Raw genomic sequence first — 23,844 nt, forward strand, 5'->3', positions numbered from 1 at the left:
AAGGCAAAGGGACAAAGAGAAAAACTTTCTCCTAGCAAAGCCTTGCCTTTAATTCCAGAAGGGAAGCCCTGCCCCGGGCCTTCACCTGCATGTCACTGGCCAGAACTGAACAACACAGCCAGGTCTAGCTGCAAGGGAGGCTGGGAAATGAGGGCATTTCGCGGGCTGCTTATACAGTAGAGGGGGGCAATGACTAAGGGGCTTGTAGTGTCTGCTGCACTGTCTCTCTGGGGGTCGTCTTGGTTTCTTCTTCTTCTTTTTTTTTTTTTTGCCACACGGTGTGGCTTATGCGATCCTAGCTAACTGACCAGGGATTGAGTCCGGGCCCTTGGCAGTGAAAGCGCAGGGTGGACGGCCAGGGAATTCCCTGGGTCTTGGTTTCTTGTCTCTACCTGTTGCTTATCTATCCTGGCCATGTCTTTCTAAGACTGGCTTTGTTTCTCCAAACACAGTGGGAGAAATGGCCACCCCAGCTGGGAACTGCATCAAGACTTTCAGCTCCGGGCCATTAATGACCTGTGTGGTAACTCCGTGTCCCACTTCCAAATATCAAGGGCACAGGTGCTGATTGGCCCAGCTTGGGTTAGAAGAGAAACCTGATTGGTCTTCCTTGGGTAGACTATCTACTGATCAGCCAGTCAGGTGTGGCCAAGAGAGCAGCAGTAGGTAGGGTAAACCTGGTTGGGGAATGTGCATTCTCAGAGAAAGGGGTGTGTGGCTGAGGAGACACCTAAAGAACCATCTAGTTCAAGGAGTGAAGAAAGGACATTGCCATTGTGGGTTGCAATGTTGATACGATAAAGATTAACACGTCCTTTGAAAGACCTGAAATACAGTGGAGTCACATAGGCATTACATTTAACTTATGCAAATTCAAATATTTGTATTCAACCAAAGTAGTTTTTTTCCCACACAATTTGGCTTCCAAACATGAGCCAGCTACTTAACTACTGCCTGACCAAGTGATCTTTTCTGGGGCTGGAGATTGCTATTTTGGATTTGGGGGATATGGTACAGTATAAGTAATATGTTCTTTATGGAAAACTGCTGGGATTTTCAAGATTATTTTTAAGGTCAGGTGATGCTCACCCTTCTCACTGTGTAAGAAGCACCTTTAGAGGAAGATCATGCAAATCATTTTTCCCATTTCCTTCTAGTTTTAATCAGTATAAAGAATGCATTTGGTTTTAAAATATCAAAATACTTTTATTGTGCCTTTTTAAAAATAAATAAATGGGCTTCCCTGGTGGCGCAGTGGTTGAGAGTCCGCCTGCCGATGCAGGGGACACGGGTTCGTGCCCCTATCCCGGAAGATCCCACATGCCGCGGAGCGGCTGGGCCCGCGAGCCATGGCCACGGAGCCTGTGTGTCCGGAGCCTGTGCTCCGCAACGGGAGAGGCCACAGCAGTGAGAGGCCCGCGTACAGCAAAAAAAAAAATAAATAAATAAATAAATAAATAAATAAATAAATAAATAAATGATATTCATGGCTTCTGGCTCTTCCTCCTGTTTTGTTTGGTGGTCTCTGGCTGTACAAGAAAGGCAGGGAGAGAACAGATGGCTGGAGAGAAGGCAAAAATGAGGGTCTCTTCAAACACCACGGGAAAGGGGTGTGTCCACCTGGGCAGTGTGTGTTCTTTGATGACTGGGTACTTGGTCTGTCCTGATGGCCTGGGACTTGACCTACTGGGCTGTCTTGGTGCGGCAGAATGGGCAGCGTGAGATGGAGTTAGAAACCTGGGTTCCAGACCCAATTCTTGAATTTACTAGCTGTGTGACTTTAGACGGGCCATTTAACCTCTCTCGGCCTCAGCTTCCTCATTTGTAAAATGGGGAACATAATGCTATTTACCTCCCAGGGCTTGAGAGAGGATTAGATGAGAAGTGTTTTGAACACCGCAGAGCGCCATATAAACATGACTCACTGTTATGGAAGCGATAAAACTGGTTGCTGTTCACATTTATTATAATCAATTCAGATATAAATGCACTATACCATGGCCCCAACAGCCCTGAGGTTACCATTCTGTCCTGTGGCCCCAGTACACGCCCTGGGTTTTCTCAACTGCGGGCTTCTCAGAGCTCCTTGGAGGTGTGACATTTGGGTTTGTCACTACCCAAACACATAATTGCATCTACCAGGCCTAGGAGTCTGAATTTCAAACTTATTCTTCATATGCCTGCGTATGTTTACATTCATAATATCTGTGAAAAGAACCCCTCTCCTCACACACTCCAAAATCCAGTATTGTGCAAAATACCAGTCTAGGAAGCAACACACTAGGGTAGCAACCTTTAATGTCCTAAAAAAGCATCTTAGTAGTTTGACGCAGAAGAGTTACACTGACTCACGGAGGATCACGCAAGGCCCAGCGGGACGACGTTTCTAGTTCCTTCCACCAGGTTTAGTAAACAGAAGGCTCTGGCTGGATTTGCTGGACATTTCTCTCTTCAGCATCTCCCTTCCTTGGTCCATCTTTGGGGTGCCTTTTCTGGCTCCAACCTACAACAAGCAAGAGCAACAAATGCCCAGACTCTATAATTGTAGGGAGATCCCCAAATATTTCTCAAATGACATTTTTTTTTACTCAAGATAAAATCTTTGTTGTAAAAAGTATTTATATACACACATAGACGTGAGCAAAACGAAGGTAAAATGATCCACAATTATCACACTACCCACAGGTAATCTTATTCACATTTTGGTGTACACTCTTCCAGATACACATATAATGTTTTCTTCTTACATTTGCATCTTTTTTTGAACCAGGAGTTTCTGATGATAGGCAATTTCATTAGGATGGACTTTCTCTCGAAAAGCTGTTACTGAACTGAATGCCTTATGTCTCTGATGTCTTAGGAGGGTAAAATGCAGCATACTCTAGGGGGTCTGTCTAACCCTTTTCTGAGCACTACTCCTGGATCCAGGCAGCCATGTGTGTGACTCTGTCCCTGGTCATTCCTGATCGGGCACTTGGCACGGGCTGGGCTTTTAAGATGGTCACTCCCAGGATTTGGGCTTATGGGCTCTAAGATGCTACTTGCTTCCTGGGCTGGTCCTTTGAACTGGGGGACCATGAGGTCATTCCTTCCTGTCACATGACTGGAGAGAGCAGAGATCAGGGGAGCCACACAGAGACACAGAGAGGAGATACGGCCTGTGTGTGCGTGTGCACATGCTTATGTGTGTGTAAAAGAGATGATGCCTGAGATCTGATGGCTTACCAGTTCTATTTCGAGGCCAGGCTCTCTTTCAGCTCCCAGTTTTTATGAGGCACTCACCCCTATATCCTTAAAAAAGCCCCCTCCCCCTCTTTTTAATTTTTTTCGGTACACGGGCCTCTCAGTGTTGTGGCCTCTCCCGTTGCGGAGCACAGGCTCCGGACACGCAGGCTCAGCGGCCATGGCTCACAGGCCCAGCCGCTCCGCGGCATGTGGGATCTTCCCAGACCGGGGCATGAACCCGTGTCCCCTGCATAGGCAGGCGGACTCTCAAACACTGAGCCACCAGGGAAGCCCAAGGCCCACTCTTGGGGAAGGAGTCGCCCAAGTTACACTTGGCAAGGAACCTGGAGGAAACCTTTCTGTACTGAGGAGATCCTAGACACCAAACTTCTAAGCTCAGGCTGGAGGGCAGGGAGAATGGGAAGCTGGCTCTTTGCTCTTAGCCGAAGCACCATCTGCCCTGCTTCTGTTAAAGCCAGAGGCAGCGTGAAGTTCCAGGGGGTCTCACATCTCAGAGAAGCACAATGTTCCCACAACATCCGGGACCCATCCCAATATCTCCTCTGCCATTTCACATCCCCGCTGGTCCTCAGACAAAACCTAGATGTAGGGCAGTTTCTGCCTCCTCCCAGCTCAGTCATATATGTGAGTGAATAAGTAACAAACTTCCAGTCGTTTCCACTTTGCAGGGTGGCAAACGTCTCAGATCAAGTGGGGCCCTCAGGATGCTCTCTATCCTCTTAACATCCTGCTCTGGGGAGTAACCACCTTCTGGTCTTAGCAGAAGGATGCTGGTTGAGAAGCTTCTATTTTCCAAATATATCCCTCACCTAGAATATCTTCGTTTCTTCCCATGATAATTTGGTTGCCTCAGCATGACTGTGGCCTTTTATCAAACTTGAATGTCTCCTCTCTCATATTCAACCAAAATGTGTTTGGCTTTCTAGCTTCCTGAGAGCTCGCCTCTACTGTCTGCAAAGTGGGAACGTGGACTGGCTTAATTCCAGTTCCAGGGCTGATTTGTCAATGGCAATGTTTCAACATGTTCAAGATTTCATAGTCTTAATCCTCAACTTTGAAGAGAATTCTAGAGGATGCTTCCTTGAAATTTAAGACAAATTCCACTGGAAATGTATCAGGTTTATTACCTGGAGGTTTATAACCTAAAGGAGGAAAAGCTAGCACTCCCCTGGGTGTCAGATCTGCACTGATTCCCAGCTCTCCTACTGAGCTGTGTGGCTCTGGACAAAGAAAGTCTCTGAGCCTCAGACAACTCATCTGTAAATTGGGTATAATAACAACACCCACCCCATAGGGTTGTTGTGAAGCTTAAAAGAGATACTGCACGTCAAGTGTTTGGCTCTGTGCCCGGCACATGCCAAAGGCTCAATACATAATAGATGTGGGATAACTGTCCACTGGGCTTCCTGCTGACGTCCTAGGGTTTTCTCTCTTCTCTCTTCTGGCTCACCTGGAAATGTGAGTTCTGCATCTTTGAGTTCTTCATCAGCTCTCCAAACATTCGTCTCTAACACAGAAAGAATATTGACAAAATTTAGCTTATGTTCTTCTTTGCCTTTTGCATCAGAGAAAAATGGATTTTTCTCAACTTTCAGATGCTACCCATTTGGATGGAATGTTGAGCCTTCCTAGGTGAGGAGATGAGGATAGAGGTCTCCAGAAGGGGGTGTGGCTTTGGGGTAACGCTACACTGTCCTGCTGCACCTTTTAGGGAATCTCTGTTCCAGATTCCAGCAGAGAAGGAGGTGGTCAACCAAGAAGGCTATGAAGGATACTGCATTCTTCTTGGAGGACAGATCTGCTTTAGCTGGAAGCAGAGCCTCCTAGATCAGTGGAAGAGGCTGTAGATGTCCAGTGGCTTTCCACCCAGTGGAAATGTTGAAAGCCCCAGTGGCTAACCTCCCTGGCAGGGACTACAGGGGCCTGTTGGGAAGCCAGCATCACTGAAAACCTGGAGCTTGCCGCTCCCCTGGGGTTTGATGACTATTGCTGACCCTGATCTGCTCAAGACCCTGCACCTCAGGGGCAGCTCATCAAAGAAAGAGCACCCCCTAGGCACTGGAGACACAAAAGTGAGAGGGAACTGGGGTCTCCCTTGCAGACTGACACTCCGCAGGTGAATGTGCAGTGGTGTCAGGAAGGAGACGTTCTCCTAGAGCCCTGAGCATCCACTGGGGTCGCCAACCTGATTCCTACAGCGGCCAGGAAAGTAAAAGAAGTGGGTGAAGTGAGCTGGGGTGGTGGTGGACAGCAGCAAACACACGAGCCCAGCGCCTTTCTAAGGGGCCTGGAAGATGGAGGCTTGTGATGGTGGCTTGTGGGTCTGTGGGCCTAGGGTCGCCAGATCTTCCAAGTTTCCCAGAGAAGCTGGAAATCCAGAATATTCCAGGAAACTGCCCTATTTTGAAATGTAACTTAAAAAAAAAATCCCAAGAGACAAATGGAATATATCTGTGGGCTGCCATCTTGCGACACCTGCTTCAGAACCTCCCTGCTTGGTGTCTAGTTGGTGCTCAGTAAATGTTGGAGGGGTTGCCAGATAAAATACAGGATGCCCAGTTAAATCTGAATTCCAGAATGAAGCCAACAAATTTGTGAGTGTGAATATGCCCCGTGTAATATTTAGGACATTTATACCGAATAGCTTTTGTTGTTTATCTGAAATTAAAATTTAACTGGGCATCGTGTTTTTGGTTTGTTTGTTTTCCCCTCAATCTGGCAACCCTACCGGGTAGTCACAAAACTCAGGGAGGAAATAAGGCTGTCTTTTGGGACAGGGCATAGGTGCTTACGAGACTCTTCCCTTCTCCCAGAAGGATGCTGACTCTACCCTCAGAGGACTGTCCGTGAAGGCTGATGGGCCCGTACTGAACTGACAATTGCCCTCCAGGCGTTTTCCGTGGAGAAGCCTCGAGCCTGCGGCCACTCGGTATTTATCACAAACTCCGCTGAGACAATCACTATCCAAATGCCCAGATAGTATAGAGCAGGGGTTAGTTTTAAACCAACAGCCTTCTTCTCTCCCACCCCATCCCCCCCGCTCCCTTTTGTTTGCAGAACCCTTTATCCAAGCAAAATCCCATGAGGAACTTGGGGTATAAGATAACGGAGAGCTTCTCTGGCGGGAGAAAGGTGTGTGTGCTTTGAGAGTCACACCTTTCCATGGCACCCAAAGGCTCCAGGGAACCCCAGTTTGAACATTGCTGCAAAATTCCTTCCTGGATTAAGTTCCATCAGTGGGCAGCTGGGCACTGAGGGCAGAGCCTGGCCCCTGTGCACCTGCTTTTCCTGAACTTTACTGAACTCACTGGGATGTGATGAAGGGGGTGCGGGAGGGTCTTTTTCTTTAGCCTTCTTCTATCCGTATGCTGCATAGGCCTGGCCACATGGTTCTACTTCATCATTGTGGGCGGAAGAGCACCACCCCAAGCCCCTCCCATCCCACGCTCCTCCTACACAACATCTACCAATTGTGGGGCTTCCCTGGTGGCGCAGAGGTTGAGAGTCCGCCTGCCGACGCAGGGTTCGTGTCCCGGTCCAGGAGGATGCCACATGCCACAGAGCGGCTGGGCCCGTGAGCCATGGCCGCTGAGCCTGCGCGTCCGGAGCCTGTGCTCCGCAACGGGAGAGGCCACAACAGTGAGAGCCCTGCGTACCGCAAAAACAAACAAACAAACAAACAAAACACACAAGTGGCACGGAGGAAGCCAGAATCTTGAGAATACCTGGGCCCAAGGAAATCTTGGAAGATAGTGAGTTAAAGAGAATAGTGAGGATAATGACGATGGTAGGAGAGGGTGAATGCTTTGTGGTCCTATGTGCTAAGGCTTTTGTATACAAGCTCCCATTGGGAAGGCTACAAGCTAGGTGCCATTTTTATTCTCATCTTAAAGAAGAGGGATCTGAGCTAATTAAGCAGAGGGAAGGTTAGGGGGTTTTCCTGGCTGAGACCACAAGGCAAAGCGGTGGTCACGTCCCCTAGCCAGGACTTGATTGGTTGGAGATTTGATTGGCAGGAGAGCTGAGCGGCTTCTCCTGCCAGAAGCAGCTGGTGCCCTTCAGCCTTTCTTCCACTTCAAGTCCTAAGAAAGGGCTTGCGTGCTTCCCAAGTGGCAACTTCTGTGCATTTAAAAATTTCCTCTTGAAAATCCCAGCCTTAGCCCTTTCACAAAAGGTATCTGGGTCCTTTCTTGGCCGTGGCCCTAGTCGTATTCACCAAAGAGAAGAGCGCGTCCCATAAGAGGTGGCGGCTTTGGGAGGACCGGGGAAGGCGTCAGCTGGCAGGAAGCTCCCTGGAAAAAATAGAGGAATCCCCACCCATGCATGAGCTGCCTATTCTTCCCCCTTAGAAACAGGGCTTGTGATATGCCAGGCACTGTAGGCATTTTGCCATTTAACCCTCCCACTGCCCCACGGAGTAGGCCCCTTGCTAAGAGTTTTGGTTGCTTTTGTTGAGGAACCTGCGATACAGAGGTCAAGCCACTTACTCAGGGTCATTCGGAGCAGTGGTGGGGCTTGATCCCTATTTGTTTGACTCCAAATCTGGCCTCTGAACTCTGAGAGACACTGCCGGCTTCTCGAGGGATGTGGGATGTGGATTCGAGTGAGCACGGCCTGGGCCGCGGTTCCCGTCCCTCTGCCACATGGACAGAGCCACAGGCCCAGTTCGCTGTGAAGGCCCAGCATCTTATACCAAGTCTCATTTTCACAGCCAGAGATATTAGTGCGGAAATAGGACTTTTGATTCTTGAAAGGTCTGCTTGGTGAAGAGATGATCAAACATTAAAACTACAAACTCCATTTTTTTGGGGGGGGGCAATTCTGAAGCTTAAGATGTGTAATTTCATCTCAGTGCTTCAACCTTGCCACCTCTGTGAATGGGTGAAGAGTTTCAAAGTTTTATACAGGAGGCTAAAAAACTAAGGCTCCTTGTGAAAATACTAAGTGTAAAACTTAGAAAAGAGGAATTCTGCTTTCTGTTCATTTCTGCTTAAAGACAACGAAGATATACTCCCTGGAAGGAATGGATGCCAAGACAGATGTATACAAGTGACCTTTAGGATCCAGCAAAACTTTAAAATGTAGTATTGTTTTCTTCCTGACAAACAGGCTGGCACGTCCCTTGCATTGTGTATGAATGAGGCAGCCCATGAATAATGCATGTGAAGCCTGATTATGTAAATCCTCAGGTTTTCAGTACATGACAATGGCTTTTTTTGGGCCCTACGCTGTCCCATTCTGTGGTCTGGTGTCTCTGCTTTGGGGCCTAGTCTGCCAAGCCCTGGGGGCGGGGGGGGCACTTCGGGGAGGGGTGAGCTCTGCAGAGGGCACATCAAAGGGAAAGTCACAACTCTGTCACTGGCCCAGCTCTCCCTGGCATTGCTTGGTGTGAAAGGAAACTGTCCTCTGCCTGAGGCAGCCCCATGACATATGCAGACTAAGGTCTGTGATGTTTAATTCACAGCAGTGAGCACTGGAAACACTTCATCCAGGCTCCCTCAGAGCAGGACAGCCACTTTTCATTTCTGGGGCTCTAAGCCAGAGAGACTGCTGTCTGGAAACCTATTGCCTGGAAGGTTCGCAGGATGGGGGGCAGGCTTCTGCAAGGAACTATCTGACCATCACCTCCTGGTTGAGCAGAAGGGCACCCTTCTATGACCTTGGCCTCCTTAGAGCTCATGCAGGCAACAAACACACACATACAAATACACACACATGCCAACACACAGCACATACTCACATGTACACACATACACGCAAGCATGCGTGTACAAATACACAGCCCCAAGTCAGAAAGACTGGCGTACTGTTCTGGCTACTCAGAAGAGCAAACCCAGATCTTTATTCTCAGAGAGCTTATTCCTCGGTGTATCCCTGGCACCTGGCAGAACAATGACAGTCAGAATCGCCGCCTTTGAAAACACTCGGGCTGTTCACTCAACTGATTGTGGTCATCATTGCAGGAGGCAGGGAAGTCAGATCATGACGCTGGACACCCTTAAACTCAGTACAGTGCTATGTGTCAATTATGTCTCAATAAAACTGGTGGAAAAAATAGTTATCTGGATAGAAAGAACAAAATAAAATACACGAATTATCAAAAGTTAAAAAAATACAGACGAGCTAGACTATGAGTCTCAGAAAGCACTGTTCACAACAGCCAGGACATGGAAGCAGCCTAAATGTCGATGGAGGAGTGGATAAAGAAGATGTGGTACAAATATACAGTGGAATACTACTCTGCCATAAAAAAGAATGAAGTAATGCCATTTGCAGCAACATGGATGGACCTAGAGACTATCATACTATGTGAAGTAAGTCAGACAAAGACAAATATCATTTGATATCACTTATATATGGAATCTAAACAAAATGATACAAATGTGCTTATTTACAAAACAGAAACAGACTCACAGACTTTGAAAACAAACTTATGGTTACCAAAGTGGAAATGTGTTGGGGAGGGACAAATTAGGAGTTTGGGATTAACATATGCACACTATTATACATAAAATATGTAATCAACAAGGACCTACTGTATAGCACAGGGAACTCTACTCAATATTCTGTAATAACTTATATGGGAAAAGAATCTGAAAAAGAATAGATATATGTATATGTATAACTGAATCACTTTGCTGTACACCTGAAACTAACACAACTCTGCAAATCAACTATACTCCAATATAAAATAAAAATTAAATTAAAGAAAAAGAAAGTTTAAAAAAATAGAGGCAAGCTAGACTATGAGTCTCAGAGAGGTTAATCTAACACATATATATGGAATCTAAAAAAAAAAAAAAAAAAAACAAGGTTCTGATGAACCTAGGGGCAGCCAGGAATAAAGACACAGAGGTAGAGAATGGACTTGAGGACATGCGGAGGGGGAAGGGTAAGCTGAGACGAAGTGAGAGAGTGGCATGGACATATATACACTACGAAACATAAAATAGATAGCTAGTGGGAAAGAGCTGCATAGCACAGGGAGATCAGCTCAGTGCCTTGTGACCACCTAGATGGGTGGGATAAGGAGGGTGGGAGGGAGACACAAGAGGGAGGGATCTGAGGATATACGTATGCATATAGCTGATTCACTTTGTTATACAGCAGAAACGAACACCACACTGTAAAGCAATTATACTCCAATAAAGATGTTAAAAACAAAAAGCTGCCTGAAGTCACACAGTAAATGGCAGAACAAGAGTCTAAACCTAAGTCTGCCTAACGCTAAAGCTATTCTGCCACCTTCCTTTGCAATGAGCGAATGCATTCTGTGCTGCCTGGATCCCACTGGGACCTCAGTTGGCTGTTTCTAAAGGGAGCTGAGGGGCAGCCTCAGAGGCTCTGCTCCGAGCAGGGACCTCTCACCTTCTGCTGCCTGATCGCCCTGGTGACCCTCTTCTCCTGGTGCAGCCGCTCTTCCATGTGCGCCAGGGCCTCCTTCAGCAGCGCCTTTTCTTCGGCCTCTTTGGAGGTGTCGTCCTTCAGCTTTGCCACCTGTGACTGGTACATCTGAACCGACACTTTGCTCTGCCTGAGCACACGGGAGAGACAAAGTCTCTTTTCTCCTCAGCTTTCTCACTCACCACCAATGCTCCTGACCTGGGAGATCCTCAGAACACTTCCATATATGCCTGGCTTCGCGGTTTCCTTACAAGTGGGGGGAAGGCTGAAGATGTGGGGACTAGAGGGCAGAATAAATAGCCCATTGGCTGTGGACGTGCAGCATGAAGGGGGCAACGGTTATGCTACCAGCCCCTCCCAATTTCCCAGAGAGGGTGGGGGAACGGATACCACTGAAAATAGGGTGGAATTACGAAAAGCACACACATGGTGAAACATCAGACACATTTATAAAAGGTGCACCTTATTCCTTAACAGTAGGGTACTTTAACTGCTGCTTTCTTGCCCAGAGACTTGGGTCCATAAGGCCCTGAGTCACCATCCCGCCTCCCCCCTCCACACCCAGGCCTCTGTCCTCTTGTCCTGGTCCCTACGGGTCTGTAGCTGCACCGAGGTTTAGCCTGGAGAATGGAGGCCTGGGCCTTTTGCCGGGGACACGGGCCATACTTGAGCTGTTCAATGTCCTCCTCGTATCGTCTCAAAAGCTCTTCTTTTCTCTGCAGCTGGTTCTTGAGTAGGGTGATCTTATCAAACACCAGGTACAGGTCTCTTTGTCGAAGCTGGTAGACTCTCTCCCTCTCTTTTGGGGAGAGGTGTTTCATGGACACGTGACCTGACATATCTTTGATGTTCATCAAAGTCCCGAGGGTTTTGCTCATATCCATGTACTACGAGAAAGCATTTCTCAGGTAAGAGGCCTGGCCCAAGACCGCTGGTGGCCACTTTGAGGAGGCAAACATCTAACTCTGTTTCATTCATTTTCTGCAGTTGCAGAGAAGAAACACATGCTTTGCAAATGAGTGCATTTGGGGTTTTTAGTACGACTTTCATTTTCCCCCGCATCCATTTACACTATGCCTTTTTGAGAATTGGGGTGGGGGAGGGGGAATGACAACAGACATAAACATTCATTCTTACTACCCAGTCTTCCAAGGAATTGGGCTCTGCAATTTCCAGCCCATGCTGGGATAGGAGATGGGTCTCGTGGAGCTACTGTACCAACTAAACATGTATGTGGAGTTGATGTTTAAACTATCTGCAGGGCACACAGGTTTGCACAGGAGGGGACTGATGCTGGGTATACCTACCAGGTTTTCACTGAGATCTAAAGCGTCAGCCACATCCATTTTCCCTAACTTCTCAGAGACCATGATGGACCCTGGGCTGGAAAGGCCATTTTGAGGCTGAAATAAAAAAAAGAAGAAAAACTCTCTTGGCATTCCATTATGATTTTCTACATCCAGAAGAATAACCCAAAGAATAATGGAAGAACTGGAAAGTTACTAAAGAATAATTTGAGAGAGTTAATTTTTTTAACATCTTTATTGGAGTATAATTGCATTACAATGGTGTGTTAGTTTCTGCTGTATCAAAAAGTGAATCAGCTATACGTATCCATATATCACCATATCCCCTGACTCTTGCATCTCCCTCCCACCCTCCCTATCCCACCCCTCTAGGTAGACACACAGCAACGACCTGCTCTCCCTGTGCTATGCAGCTGCTTCCCACTAGCTATCTATTTTACCTTTGGTAGCATGTGTGTGTATATATGTCCACGCCAAGAGAGTTGGTTTTAAATCCACTCTGACTCTGTGAACTGCTTTCTTTATGACTGTGCTCCTACCCCTTCAGAGCACAACTGCCTTTGAAATGATGCATCACTTGTGCCGTTCTTTGGCCACCGTCTCGTCTGTCTTCCCTTTAGGCCAGTGGTTCTCAACCGGGGGTGACTCTGTCCACCCTACCCCCTCCAGGACATTTAGCAATGCCTGGACACATTTGTGGGTGTCATAATTGCTGCTGGCGTCTAGTGGGTAGAGGACAAGGATGCTGCTAAACACCCCATGATGCATAGGGCAGTCTCCCAAACAAAGAGTTACCTGGCTCAAAAAATCAGTACCGCTGATGTTGAGAAGACAAGCTCCAGAAAAATGGAGACCATGTGGCTTTTGCTCACTATCTCCCTCCTTGTGCCCAGCATGGCACCTGTCACCGAGTGGTGCATAGTGGTCATGTTTGTTGAATGAACGAATGAAGGTTAAGTGGAAAATGGCCTCCCTCCTTTATACTAAAGGAATCTCATTTCTGTGCAGCAGAAACCATACCCTCACAAAATTCGGCCCAACCTTCTCCTAGCTCTGGAACCTGGTGGGTGGGCATCCCTTCAGAACCTTTCCAGAGACAATGCAGATAGTGTTTGCAGCTGCATCTCCCTAAGACCCCAACCAGCCAGCTGGCTGCTGGAAGCCCAACTGACTGCATGGAAAGGCCACCAGACTGAATAGGGGACCTGATCTGAACGACTACAAATAACCATAACAAGCCTCCTTAAAAAATAAATTGGCTTTTAATGCTTGCCATGAGCCTCTCTTAGCCCTAGCATTTGTTGGCACTACCCTGAAACCCTCTGAGATTAAAAACAAAACAACTACAGAAATATAAATGCCCCCAAAGTGACTGTGATAGATAAGAGTGGACATATTTGTCTATGTACCTATGGAGATGAGAATAAAAGAGGGTATCTGAAGATGACAATAAACCGGGCAGATCTGCTGCAAAAAGAACCTGAGATGCTGTTCAGCGTCTTCAGCTACCCTGAGCTGCATCCTCTGTACCGCTCCAGACGCCCCCTCTTTTCCTGAGGGGAGGGTCACTAAGGAAGAGCCTGGGCTACAGGATCCAAGCACACAGTCCCCACCCGGTCTCTGCAGGCTCGCAGACAGACCACCAGGGACACACCGCTGGTGTGTCTTCAATCATTATTCTGTGACCTTGGGTGAGGTACTTGACCTCCTGAAGCCTTAATTTTTCTTATCTGTTAAATGGGGACAATAATAGTAACTATGACACAAGGCTGCTACGATGGTTAAATGACATAAGGCATGGAGCCGGCTGAGCTCAACGCCTGGCACACAGTAAGCAGTTCACAGATGTCAGCTATTCTTCCTCCTGCTCTTTCCTTTAATTACTGCCATCCTTGGAGGATTGAGAGTTGGGAGGTTTCCTGCTCTGTGGTGTCAGTGGTGGGATGAGGGCTTGTTGCCAAGGGGAAGGTCAATCTTGGAAGCAGGACCATCAGGACGTGAGATCCAGCTGAGCTCCCCACCTGGAGACAGGCCCTCTACTCCCAACCTCAGAGAAGGAAGATTCGATTTTACCAGGAAGACCAACACGTTTCTGAAGACTCACATCTCTAGACGTGTGAGCAAATGTCTAGAAAAATTGTAGGAGAAAATGCTGGTACAGAGAGGATGGCTTTATTATGTTTTCCAAAAGCTGGTTTAGACTAGCTGCCGCAGCAAGCCACGCTGACCTGAGCTGTCCATTGTCATGTGTCAGTCAAACACCTGATCAAACATCCATTTAGGATACACGGCACCTTCAACCTAACAATCAAATTACTTCTGAAAATCCTGGAAAACACAAACTATGCTCCCTAAGAAAGGAAGGTTTTCTTGGATAATACTCTTTAAATACTGTTTGACAATAATAACTATCATCTATTAAAGTGCTCGCTATGAGCTAGGCACTGGGATAATCACTTTACATGATGATCTCCTTTAATTTTTCCATCATCATTTTACAGCTGGGAAATGAAGTCCCAGAAAGGTTAGGAGCCTGCCCAAGGTCACAGAGCTTGTAGAGCTGGGATTAGGACACAGGTCTCTGATTCTAGAACTTGTGTCTTCTTAATCATCATGGCTCCCTTCTGCTGCCCTTTATGTGTTCATGTTTTTCAGTTTATAGCAAAAAGCAAGTGTTAGGCAAGCTCATGACATAATGTTGTACATTAGCTTGTTGGATATTTTCTTCAGAATATAACATGTGATGTGAAAAGGAGGGCCCAGAGATTGACCTGGCCAGCATCAGTGCAATGCTATATCATGCTGTACATGATGGGAAGCCGCCTTTCTATTCAAACATTGGATCACTATTACGGCCAGGCACCGACCAGTCCATACAGGTGCCAGCCCATCAGGGAGGACCTGGCCTCGAACCAATGATGTATACAGTGGTGCCAGGGCACACGGCTCGTGTCTGTCCTCATGCCCACCCTCCCCACGTGTCAGTCAATGCAGAGACAAGGTTTCTTTGGTTACCGTTCCGATCTCTACTCTTGAAAAAGTTGGCAAGTCAGGTTTTACATCCAATATTTTCCGAACATTTTTTTCCATCCCAAGGGTCTTTAAGTCTAGAAATGATCCATCCATGTGGTCCTTGTGATCTATAAAAGAAAAAGTTTACACTCAAAAGAAAGGCTCAGGAAGAAGTTACTGCATGTAAAAGTCACAGCTGCTATTTACTGGACCCTTACCACAGGCCAGTACTAATTAGCTCACCATCCTCCCTTGGCAGGTGAGGCATCGAGGCCCAGAGAGGTGAAATGACTTGTCCAAGGCCACACAGCTCATATGAGGCTGCAGCCTCCCAGGGCGGGGGCACTGAGGGGGAACCTTCGGCCACAGGTGTGAGGATGGACTTGAACCCAGGCTTCTGTGTCCTAGCCCAGGGCTCCACCCAGCAGCAAGCTTGGCTTCTTGAAAGCCCTATTCCCTCTAAACAGGGTATTTATCCTGGGAAGTTCCCCAAGGTTGGTCCTTGCACAGCATCAGTCTATGAAAAAGTTTTCACTGGGCCACAGTGAAATAAGAAAAAGAGGGACAAGGTTCTGAGTTTTTCATGAAATCCTGTTTATTTAATATCAAGGCCTGCTCTTGACTCTGAGCTCATGCCTACCCATCTATTTTTTTTTCCTGCCCATCTTTTTTTATAACTCTGTTATTTTAGTTATGAAATGATGGGGATAGAAGATGGTGGTCCTGGCAAATTGGTTAGTCCCTAAAGTGAACCCTCAAGTCTGGGGTCCACGGTTCTCAGCACAGAGGGGGTGACTAGGCAGGAGGAAACTTACTTGACAAGCAGGCCTTCTCAAGTTCTTTAATTCGTGCACGAAGCTCAGATAAAGCCTCTTTCTGACACTGAATGACTTCCTCATGTCGGGACGCTTTGCACTTGGCCCCTAGATCACTGAAGGACTGCTCCTGTGGCCAGAATGGTGAGGACAGCAGCTTTATCAGTGATCACAACCTCCCTCTCTTGTATTTGAAGAAACATGAACAAATCATGGATTAGCAGAAACCCTGTCACTTACTCAGTACCTTGGAAAATATCATTACAGGGCTTCAGCAGAGAAGGAATTTAAAAATTTCATTTCGAATACAAAGTCACGTCTAGGAAGATTTCCAACTTTCCTACCGACTTAGCATCACTGTAAATAAGAGATCCCCCCTGTGTTCCCTCCCCACGTTTTCTTTCTCTTGTTCTTCTAATGCTCTTCTAAGCTGGGGTTTCCACTTGTTGTCATTCTGGTCTCATCTCTGAACAATCACATCAATTTGCTCCTGGAGGGGCTTTTTTTTTTTTGCCGGCACCATGCGGCATGCGGGATATTAGTTCCCTGACCAGGGATCGAAACCGTGCCCCCTGCAGCGGAAGCACAGAGTCTTAACAACTGGACCGCCAGGGAAGTCCCGGAGCGGCCTTTTTTTTTTTTTTTTTTTTTTTTGCGGTACGCGGGCCTCTCACTCTTGTGGCCTCTCCCGTTGCGGAGCACAGGCTCCGGACACGCAGGCTCAGTGGCCATGGCTCACAGGCCCAGCCGCTCCGCGGCATGTGGGATCCTCCCGGACCGAGGCATGAACCGGTGTCCCCTGCATCGGCAGGCGGACTCTCAACCACTGCGCCACCAGGAAAGCCCCAGGTGGTTCTTATCGGCCAACTTGGGGAAAACCTTCTTCTAAAACTTTGTGGCTGAAAATGTAGTCTGCAGAGCTGTGCTATCGGTACCAGCTGGGAGCTGTTCAGAAATGCAGAATCCCAGGCTCCCCCCACCCAAGACCTGCTGAGTCAGAATCTGCATTTCAACAACATCCGCACATGATCCGTGGACACCTTTGAGTTGAGAGGTGCCACTGTTAACTATCTTGTAATTGGCTGGTTTCTGGAAAAGTAAGTAGCCGTTTTGGCCATGTGTTTCCCCTGATATACATGAAGAGAAAGCAAAAGACTGAAATACTATTGCTTGGGCTTGCACACACTTAGACACAAACCAGGACCCGCAGTAACGACTGGGATTTGTATCAATAAAATCAGCTGCGGTATATAAACAAAGTATCATTTCTAGACATTTCAATAACCTTGCCTCTTCAAGTAGATCTTCAAGTTGATCTCTGAGTTTTAGGATGCAAGCTTCATGTTAATTCCTCCTACATCATTCACCCTCTTTAATTAATTTAGCTCCCAACAAGGAGTTGCTGAGATTCCTCCATCTAAGTACGCGCCCCCTGTTTCTCATAGGAAAGCCCATTTCATCAGTTTCCAGTAGTAAAGAGAAGGACGGGGACCACCTTACCGATTTCTCTTCCATTAGCCGCTTGACTCTGGCTTTCAGCTTCTCCTCTTGCTGTAGCCTTTCCTCGGTCAGCTTCTCCTTCTCTGCCAGATGCTGCCGAGTTTCCTGAGAACTGTTGATCTTCATCTGAAATGAGGGGAAGGGGAACTGCAGCTGATGGGGGACAGGACTAACGCAGGAGTCATTTCCACTACCTTTGGGGGCGGGACAAAGGTTCACGAAACTTTCTTCAAAACACAGAAAAACGATGCTTAGCATAGTAACTAATAGCTAAGTAGTAGAGCATCATGGTTAAGAGCTCAGACTCTAGATCTAGATAGAATCTCAGCTCTAGTTCTTTCTAGACACTTCTTGGTATAGAAAATAAGCGGGTGAACTAAGGCAGGCCTCTTCCTCCTCATTCATCCCTGCCGGCCACTTGGGTGTGGGATTCCGTGGAGAGCACAGGCCCGTGAAGGGGCTCTGCAGCACGCCTACCTGACCTACTGCCCTTTTCAAATTGGCTTTAATGAGGTTTGCTCTGTTCCTCATTTCTTGCAGTTGAAGCAATTTCCTTCTGGAATCCTCCCGAAGCTTCTCTTCAACCTGAAAGGATGATGAAACCGAGGGCTTGCTGCTAATGTGATCATCATGCCCTCTGGGGAAACTCTTCTTGGGGGGTGCTATTGGCAGTGGGGGAGTCCCTGAGGGGTAGTGACAGCTGCAGACCAGCAGCCGGGGTCACAGGCATGCACAGGGTGGAGGCAAACTCACAGGGAGTTGCCCCCTACGGGAAAGGGATGAGCTCTGCACCCGGGGCTCAACTATGTTCTACCGCACACTCCCATCCCAGCTCGGTCCCTAACAAGCCATACGACACTCGGAAAGTTATTTCACTGCTCCGTGACTCAGTGCCCTCATCTGTCAAATGGGGATGATGATACTAGTATCACTGCATAGAGTTATTGTGGGGATTCAATGTTTGGCATAGGGCTTAAGGGCTCTGTGAGTGTGTTAAGTACTGTTGTAACCTATGAAAGGTGGACGGGAATGTCCGCCGTACAGTCTCATTCTAATAACTCGTGATGGGTACTTGGAAATAGTATGATTGGGTTTATTATCATAACTGTTTGTCATTACCACTTTGAGCACACTCACTGGTGGTATCCTCTATGGAGGCTTGCTAAAGCAATGTCTATTAAGAATTGCAGCCTGCAAACGAAGGCATTTAAAGTGGAGAAGCTTGCCTACTTTTCCCCCCTTGCTTGGGTAACAGTCAACGCACGGTAGGCTTGGGAGTGCTCCACGCTACCCTTGGCTGGCCAGTGTAGGACTCGCAGCTGCTCAATTCTTGGATGCACCTGCTGAGCCCTGGGCCCTGGCACTAACAGGAAATGAGGCAAACTCTCGTAAATAAATGGAAAGTTTTTGTGCTGAAACAAATTCACAGGCTGTTTTTTTAGGGATCTGAAGAGGGGGATCACAGGGATGTAATAAAAGACCCAGAAAAGCCCTTAAGAGCTTTCTTCTGAGTAGTGTGGTCCAGTGGAAGAGCGTCTACCCAGCTCCGTTACCTTGGAAAAGTCATCTAAGCTCTCTGGGCCTTAGTTTTCTCCCAGGTCTAAACATGCTCGGACTTCTATGTCAGCAGCCTGTTTCATGTGCTGCAAAAGCCAAGTCCAGCCTTGGACTCTGCCCCTGTCTGTGTTCTGCATGAACAGCCCCCGTTCCCAGCCCCAAGCCTCAGAGTCACCTTCAGCGGCCGCCCTGCTCCCTCTCTCACACTCGGTCGTCTCACGCCTGTCCTCCAGTCCCTCTCACATGCAAGCTGGACTGTGACAACTGGCCTCCTTGCCTCAAGTTTAGTTTCTTCCAGTGCAATCTTAACGGTACTGTGAGAGTTACCCAGCTGTAAGGCAACTCTGTCCAACAGAACTTTCTGCAATGGTACAGGTACTCTGAGCGAGGCTGTGTTGTCTAATACGGCAGCCACCAGCCACATCTGGGGATCAAGCACTCGAAATGGGGTTGGTGTGATGGAGGAACTGAATAAATAATTTTATTTAATTTTCATTAATTTCAGTGTAAAGAGTAGCATGTGGCTGTTTGCTACGCCAGGGTCACTGAAGTCAGACGAACCTGGAGTCAGACAAAACCGACTGTGCCATTGGGCTAGTTACTTTACTAGTAACTAGTAGCCTTGACTTTCTCATCTGTAAAATGGAGAGGATGATTTCTAGATCACAGTGCTGTTGTGAAGATGAAGAGATGAAATGTTCAAGGGAACACCTAGTAAGTGAGAAATTGTAACTATCATTGTCACCCTGATTACTGTCCACGAATGTCATTGCATCAGTCACTTGTTCAGAAGCCATAGTAGCTCCCCACTGCCTGTGTGGTACAGAGCCCAAGCTCCTGAACTAAGTCAAAACACCAAGCCAGGGATTCAAGAAGCAGCTACGAACTCTGAATGAGGTAAATAAAACTGAATCCACACCTAGATAAACCATAATAAAACTGCTGGAAATCAAGGGAAAAGACAATCTTAAAAGCAACCGGAGAAAAAGATAGATTATGCAAAGGTACAACAGTTAGGCTTACAGATGACTTCTAAATAGAAATAATAGGAGCCACAAGACAATAGTGACATATCTAATGTGCTGAAAGAAAAGAATTGCCATTGTAGAATTCAATACGCAGTCAAATGTGTTTTAAGAGTGAAGGTTAAATATACATCTCCAGGCAGACACACAGGCACATGTGAGAATTTGTCATCAGCAGAGCCACAATGAGGGAAAACATTAAAGGGTATTCTTCAGACACAAGAAAAATGAACCCAGGTGGGTGATCAGAGATGCAGAAAAGACAAGCAACAGTAAGGGTAATGTGTGGATATGATACTGACTATAGCAAAACACTAATAATGTCTTGTGGGGTATTAACTATCAAGAGGAGTTTAGAAAATGACAGCAATGGCTTATAAATCTGGAGGGGGTAAGTGAAGTTAAGGTGTTTGAAACTCATTGCACTGTCAAGGAGAAGGGCATAATTATCAACTACTATTGCCTCTTGGTAAGTTAAGAATGCAGGGCTTCCCTGGTGGCGCAGTGGTTGAGAGTCCACCTGCCGATGCAGGGGACATGGGTTCGTGTTCCGGTCCGGGAGGATCCCACATTCCGCGGAGCAGCTTGGCCCGTGAGCCATGGCCGCTGAGCCTGTGCGTCCGGAGCCTGTGCTCCACAACAGGAAAGGCCACAACAGTGAGAGGCCCGCGTACCGCAAAAAAAAAAAAAAAAAAAAAGAATGCATATTGTAGTCTTCAGGATGACTACAAAGAGAATAGTAGAAGAGTGAAAAACTTAATTAATGTGTGATTTTGGTGAGTCAAGGATGAATGCTATTGTCTTACTATTACTAAAAGAATAGTAAAAAAGTGAAATATTTCCAAGCTAATAGAGGGCGAAAGTGGAATAAGAGAAAACCATCCACTCAGAAGGAGGCAAGAAAGGAGAGAAAGGAACATAACACAGATGGTACAACTGGTATTGAGCAAGAAGGTAGATTTAAACCCCAGTACATGAGTAATTACATAATATAAATGGACTAAAAGTCAAAGATTGTCAAACTGGATTTTGTAAAAATGATACGCTATTTAATGGCATATGTCTAAACCTTAAGACAAAAATTGACAGAGAACATATGAAAAAGATATGGTATGAAAACTCTAACCAACAGAAAGCCAGTGATGAAGCTAAATGACAAAGGAGACGTTAAGGGAGAAACACTACTAGAGATGAAAAGGGACATTTCATGATGATCTAAAGTTTTGCTCTACAGGAAGTATTAGGATTCTAAATTCATATGCACCTAGTAACACAGCCTCAAAATATATAAAGCAAAAATCGTTCATATTAAAAGAAGAAACACACAAATGACAAACATGTTGAGATTTTTAAAAACATTCTCAATGATGGAACAAAAAGACAAAAAAAAATCAATATGAGAATTTAAGTTGGAACAACATCATTGGCAAACTTGATTTAATGGATCAATTCTTTCTTAGATAATTTCACGATTAAGATCTGAAGGCAGTCTAGGGTAGTGGTTACACACAGGAGCTTTGGAGTCAGGCAGACCTGGATTCAAGTTCTGCCACAACTACTTTATGCAAGTGAACTTGGATAACTTCCTTCACCTCTGTGAGCCTCAGTTTTCCCAACTGTAAAGTGGGGTGAATACCAGTATAGACCGCATGGGGTCATTGTGAGGATGAACAGAGATGATGCAGGTGGAGTGCTTGCCCCAGAGTGGTTTCCAGGCCGACCTGTCCCTGCCATACCTTGCTGTTTTCCTGCAGCGTCATGGAGATCAGGCTCTGCTCAGTACTGCTCCTTTTCAGCTCCACCCTGAGTTTCCTCATTTCTTTTTCCATGTCATGGATTTGCTGAAAGAGTTCCAACAACAGGGAAGTCAACTTCACAACGCATTTCATCCGGTTCATTAAGGCAGAAACCTAGTCTGGGATTCGCTTCATTCCTTCCCTTGGGGGACAATTCCACATCTTTGAGGCAAAGTAGACTTTCTTTCAACGGATGCAATGAAAGGGCTGGGTGAGGGAAAACTTGAGTTTCTTTTGAAGATCAGCATGGATCCTGGATTAAACAGTACAAGATACCTATCCACTCATTAGAGTCTCTTTCCTTGGGGCACATTTTTGAGTTCAATCTAAATAAGGGCTGTTTGGAAGACACAATGGGCACAGTTTGGAAGCAAAGAACAATGACATTTTTCTTTTTTCTCATTTGAGGCAGAGAAGTGTGCTCCTGACAGAAAGAAGAACACACGTCTCCTCCCCCCGTCCCAGGCACCGTCCTTCCCAATGGATGGAAAACGTATGCCTGGTGATGTGCACGAGGGTTCGGGCCAATACAGGGGGTGAACATTTACATTTAGTGGTCATCTTTTCATTTTATAAATTTTTATGTTCACCTTCCATACAAGGTCAGTGATACATTTGCTTTTTATTTTGTTTTTATGAATTGTTGTAAAATTGAATGTATTTAAGCAAAAATACTTCAAGAAGAGTTGTGTTAATAACAGTGCTCAGGGCTGTGATAAAACTTGTGACAGTGGATCATGAAAGTCTGGGCATCACAAATCCAGGGGTAGGGACCACGGTGAATTTCTAGCAGCATATGGTGGCCACCTCCCATCCCTGTCCCCAGGGGAAACCTGATGAGGGGCCTTGAGCCAACTGCCCAGAAAATCTGGGGAGAGTGTGTTTTCCATGGTCTTTTCACCCATCTCTTTGAGGCCAGCAAATCAAAGAATTAGGAGACTACATTAACAGACAAACACCCAGAAAGCCCCAGAGCTTGTGCTAGCTAATGGGCCAAGGAACCCCTCCAAAACCCTCAAGGCCACAATCTAGGCTTTCAGCGGACACCTAGGGGTCAGGAGGTTCAACGCACGGTTTTGCAGAGTTTTAACTCTTTCTCTTGGGCTTCCCACTTCTCCTTCTGGGCATCTTCCTTCTGTAACTCTTCTTTCAGCACTGAGCACTGTGCATAAAATTGACAAGGCCACGGGGGCCCAAGTACCTGTGTTCACGCCCAGGTGTGTTTCCTGCTGTATAACCCAATCACACCTCTGAATTCTGAGAGGCGAGACCATTTGTGTGATGGGAGCACGGGATCCTGCAGTCATTCCCAGTTCACCCCTCTCATGAGTTCTGAGGAATAGAGCGTCTAAATTCCTCTTCAAGAGCCAGCAAACTTCACTTCAGGGGAAATTCAGCTTTGTAGAGTCTGGGTACTTAGGGTGCAGGAATTGGGATGTTTTCACGCTGTGACCGGTGAGGGTGCAGGGGGCCGAGCCAGAGAGCTGGGGTCCATCTTAGGGCTTTTGTGCAGGTTGCATCTCAAAGACACAACTGCCCCGACTGGTGTGGAGGGGTAAACGGAGCTGTCTTGCCCGAGGGTGGCTTGGCAACAGGCATTAAGTGCATAAGGATGGATGTGCCTTCTTCTGACCCAGCAATTCCCACTTTAGGAATGTACCTTAAGGACAATGACTGGAGAAATAAGTAAATCTGTAGTTTCAAGGATGCTCTTCACAGAATTGTCAGTAACCATGGAATAAAAAAAAAAAATGAGGAAACATCCCAAGTGTTGTTTAGAACAGCAGACCACTTTATAACACTGGGTACATCCAGGAGAAAGTATGTAGCATTTAAGACGAATGGTAAGAGCATTGATTTATTAGCACGGGAAAATAGTAAGTATTTAAAAATTTTAAAAAGGTGCATAGAATAAATTCACTATAAAATGATTGATTGATTGATTTCTAGGCAATATATAGAAATAAGACTGGAAGAACATACATGAAAATATTAACACTGATTTCTCAAGGTAGCATTTCCTCTCCTCTCTTTTTATTTTTTCTTCTCAATGTCATCTACTTATTTTTCTAAAATTAACACACATGATGTAGGTCATTTAAAAAAAGGCATCTCAAATGTTCACAAGAGCAGTACCCTTGGTGGTGACGAGCCCTTCTGCTGTTGGCCAGCACAGTCTAGA

The 23,844-nt window shown here is 46.5% G+C and overlaps 1 protein-coding gene across 1 annotated transcript in view; it reads right to left on the reverse strand.

The window, feature by feature from the left end:
* Nucleotides 1-2,386: 2,386 nt before the first annotated feature.
* LOC308611039 (forkhead-associated domain-containing protein 1-like) overlaps nucleotides 2,387-23,844 on the reverse strand; it is a gene marked incomplete at both ends in the record, with an annotated part of 87,174 nt that continues 65,716 nt past the window's right edge. Inside the window, 9 exons of the mRNA XM_081259984.1 lie at nucleotides 2,387-2,503; nucleotides 10,615-10,780; nucleotides 11,317-11,537; nucleotides 11,958-12,053; nucleotides 14,973-15,097; nucleotides 15,785-15,914; nucleotides 17,768-17,869; nucleotides 21,603-21,707; nucleotides 22,735-22,824. Coding sequence (XP_081116110.1) covers nucleotides 2,387-2,503; nucleotides 10,615-10,780; nucleotides 11,317-11,537; nucleotides 11,958-12,053; nucleotides 14,973-15,097; nucleotides 15,785-15,914; nucleotides 17,768-17,869; nucleotides 21,603-21,707; nucleotides 22,735-22,824 — 1,152 coding nt within the window. The remainder of the gene's footprint in view (nucleotides 2,504-10,614; nucleotides 10,781-11,316; nucleotides 11,538-11,957; nucleotides 12,054-14,972; nucleotides 15,098-15,784; nucleotides 15,915-17,767; nucleotides 17,870-21,602; nucleotides 21,708-22,734; nucleotides 22,825-23,844) is intronic.

Source organism: Mesoplodon bidens (genome assembly GCF_964165515.1).
Source record: "Mesoplodon bidens genome assembly, contig: HAP1_SCAFFOLD_240, whole genome shotgun sequence".
Taxonomy (NCBI): domain Eukaryota; kingdom Metazoa; phylum Chordata; class Mammalia; order Artiodactyla; family Ziphiidae; genus Mesoplodon; species Mesoplodon bidens.